This window comes from Plasmopara halstedii, assembly GCF_900000015.1.
Source record: "Plasmopara halstedii genome assembly, contig: Scaffold_470, whole genome shotgun sequence".
Classification (NCBI taxonomy): Eukaryota; Oomycota; class Peronosporomycetes; order Peronosporales; family Peronosporaceae; genus Plasmopara; species Plasmopara halstedii.
The window spans coordinates 519,407-521,867 of NW_020187390.1; the positions used below are offsets into that span (position 1 = coordinate 519,407).

General features: G+C 40.9%; 1 protein-coding gene across 1 annotated transcript; it reads right to left on the bottom strand.

Annotated features, from left to right (window-relative positions):
- Positions 1–2,048: 2,048 nt before the first annotated feature.
- Positions 2,049–2,441, bottom strand: PHALS_10321 (uncharacterized protein; the record flags this gene model as incomplete). Its single annotated transcript, XM_024725724.1, has 3 exons — positions 2,049–2,086; positions 2,146–2,239; positions 2,301–2,441. The coding sequence occupies 3 exons, from the start codon at positions 2,439–2,441 to the stop codon at positions 2,049–2,051; spliced, it is 273 nt and encodes a 90-aa protein (XP_024576472.1).
- Positions 2,442–2,461: the final 20 nt, after the last annotated feature.

A 2,461-nucleotide genomic window follows, 5' to 3' on the forward strand; every position in this document is an offset into this window, starting at 1 on the left:
GATCTGCCAGTGCCGAGTATATTAGTAGAGACACACATCCCGTAAGACAGACATTATGGCCTTTAAAGACCGCCAGAGCAAAATGGATCGTCTCATTGCGATCAAAACGCTAATGTTATCAGCCAGAACGTTCCTCGACAAAGTTTAGCGTCAAGAAATCAGTTCAATGGCTATTAGGTTGTTAATTAAGCCAGGTCTCTTTACTGTCTAATTTTGGATAAATGGGTTTCTTTTTAAGTATCAAATTTCTTCCACGTCGACACCAAAGTGGCTCCGGTAGGAGGAAGTTGTTGATATAATATAAACTGCAGGTATCAGCTGGCTGAACTTCGTGGGAAAATGTTGTGTGATATCTTATTGAGAGCGATCGCCATGTGTTGGGCGCGTGATGCTATGTCAGAGAGCCCGGATGCTCAAAACCTTCACACCACTGTAGGATATGGATGGATCACACACTGATCTGCAGTGCTTGAAAAAAGTATATTCGACGAGATTAACCTTCTTGCAAATGCAGTGTTTGCAGTCTATCAGACCATGTGTACCCCTGCTCTAGTGGACCGCTCACAGTTGTAGCTTAAACGTAATTCATCTACAGACCCAGCCTTTGGAAGTGAATGTAAAACCTTCTTGAGGACATTCCATGACATGCCGTTCGATTGCAATTAATAGAGCTGAAGACGAACGAATTTAAGCAAAATTTCTTGGTGGTCCAGCCTCTGGTCATGAACAGCTATGCAGTTTTAAACTGCCTGAAGTCAAGCCAGTCGGCACGACTGCTGTGCTGAAACAGTCTTACAATGTCAAGCTGGAGCACACTTCACGACTTCCATGTGTCGTTATATCTGCAGGGCTCACGTCCGCCAGTAGACGTAGGATAGCTGTCCGCCGGCTCTGGTCGATGAGACAAGGTGGTCCACTCTCACGTTGCACGTTTCGTCGCCGACGTATATACATAGAATCTGTTACTAGTTTCCGAAAAAAAAAGAAGACAAGCTCATGTCGATATATTGATAGAACTTGATGTCCCACTATATCAAAATTTGTCGGGCGACGTTTGATTTGGCGCTCCATCATTTTCTTTCGCCTCAGGAGAGGAGACAGAGTTGCTTATTACAACACTTTACTTGTTCTGACATATTCTGTCAGTCAATGATTTCCATTGAGACATTCCTGACATAGAAAAAACGGGTAAAAGAATTTACGATATCTTCCTTGTAATTTGTCCACAATATTATTTGCCGCAGCGAAGATAAGATTGAAAAGGTAAGGGTTTGATATGAATCCCTGTCAGGCTTCCTGCATGACAATATCGATGTAATGCAGAAAACACCAGACTCGAAGCCGGTTATATTTATCACTTGGTTCTTCTAAGTGGCGATGCCTGGCAAATAACCCTTCATGCTAAGTTGTGCAACTTTATCAGCTTTTCTCGGTAGATAAAGAGATTGGATTGAAATATCTCAACCACGTATACATCGCACGCGAACGTTGACGCAGGAGGTTTGTTGATCATCGGTTGATGCATCAAAAGTCCAAATATGAGCGCGATGTTTGATCAATGGCAGAAGTGACCTAGATCATCATTAGTAAAGGGCTAGAGTGTGTATTCTGTAGATGTTCTTTGCACGAATTGCTTACAATAACAGTCTGACTAACTATAGATCCAGGCATTATATTAAAGGCCGAATACTCCTATGCATGCATCTGACTTCGCGAAATTAACTAAGTGTATAATTAAATTTGCTAGTCCATGTAAGAAAATGGTATCTCAGTAAATTTGCGCGAATGTGAGTTTCAAATATACTAATTATTCTGAGAAATTAAGGGTACACGTTTTTAGTTTAAGTTATTATTAAGCTTCGAAAAATTTCGTGAAATATCAGTTTGAAGCAGCCTGACGTATCGACTAATTGCTGCGTGCTGCAAAGCTCGGCGTGGCAGCTTGACATCATCGGACCTCTACGCAACTGATCTGCTCAATATAATGATTTCACAATTCAACCTTGAATCCACATTTGTAAGAAGAAATTTTATATATCGGACTATCGTTATCGGATCCAATTGAATTGAAAAGTAAAGTCAACTCCTACATTCATATTTTGCAGCATTTAGTTACGAAACAAACACAAAAGACAAGTGACATACCGTTATGAGCGAGCTCGTACGATAGAAGAAGAATCAACGAGAATACCAGCATTGATTGGACCTGAGACACTTGCGTTTCAAGTACAAAAGCGACCTGGTACATAGTAGAGATCTTAAATTTATGCTGAATAAAATGATTCAAAAACAGGAATGACCCAATTTCCAATATAGTAAACAGCAGAATGTTTAAGATGGCATAGGAACCCCAAATTCCAGCACCACCAGGATAGTAAACGACATTCGGAAGATTTTCGAGAGTTGACTTGTACGTGACATATACGGCGGGAACAACACATTCAATGTATTCCACGAGTGC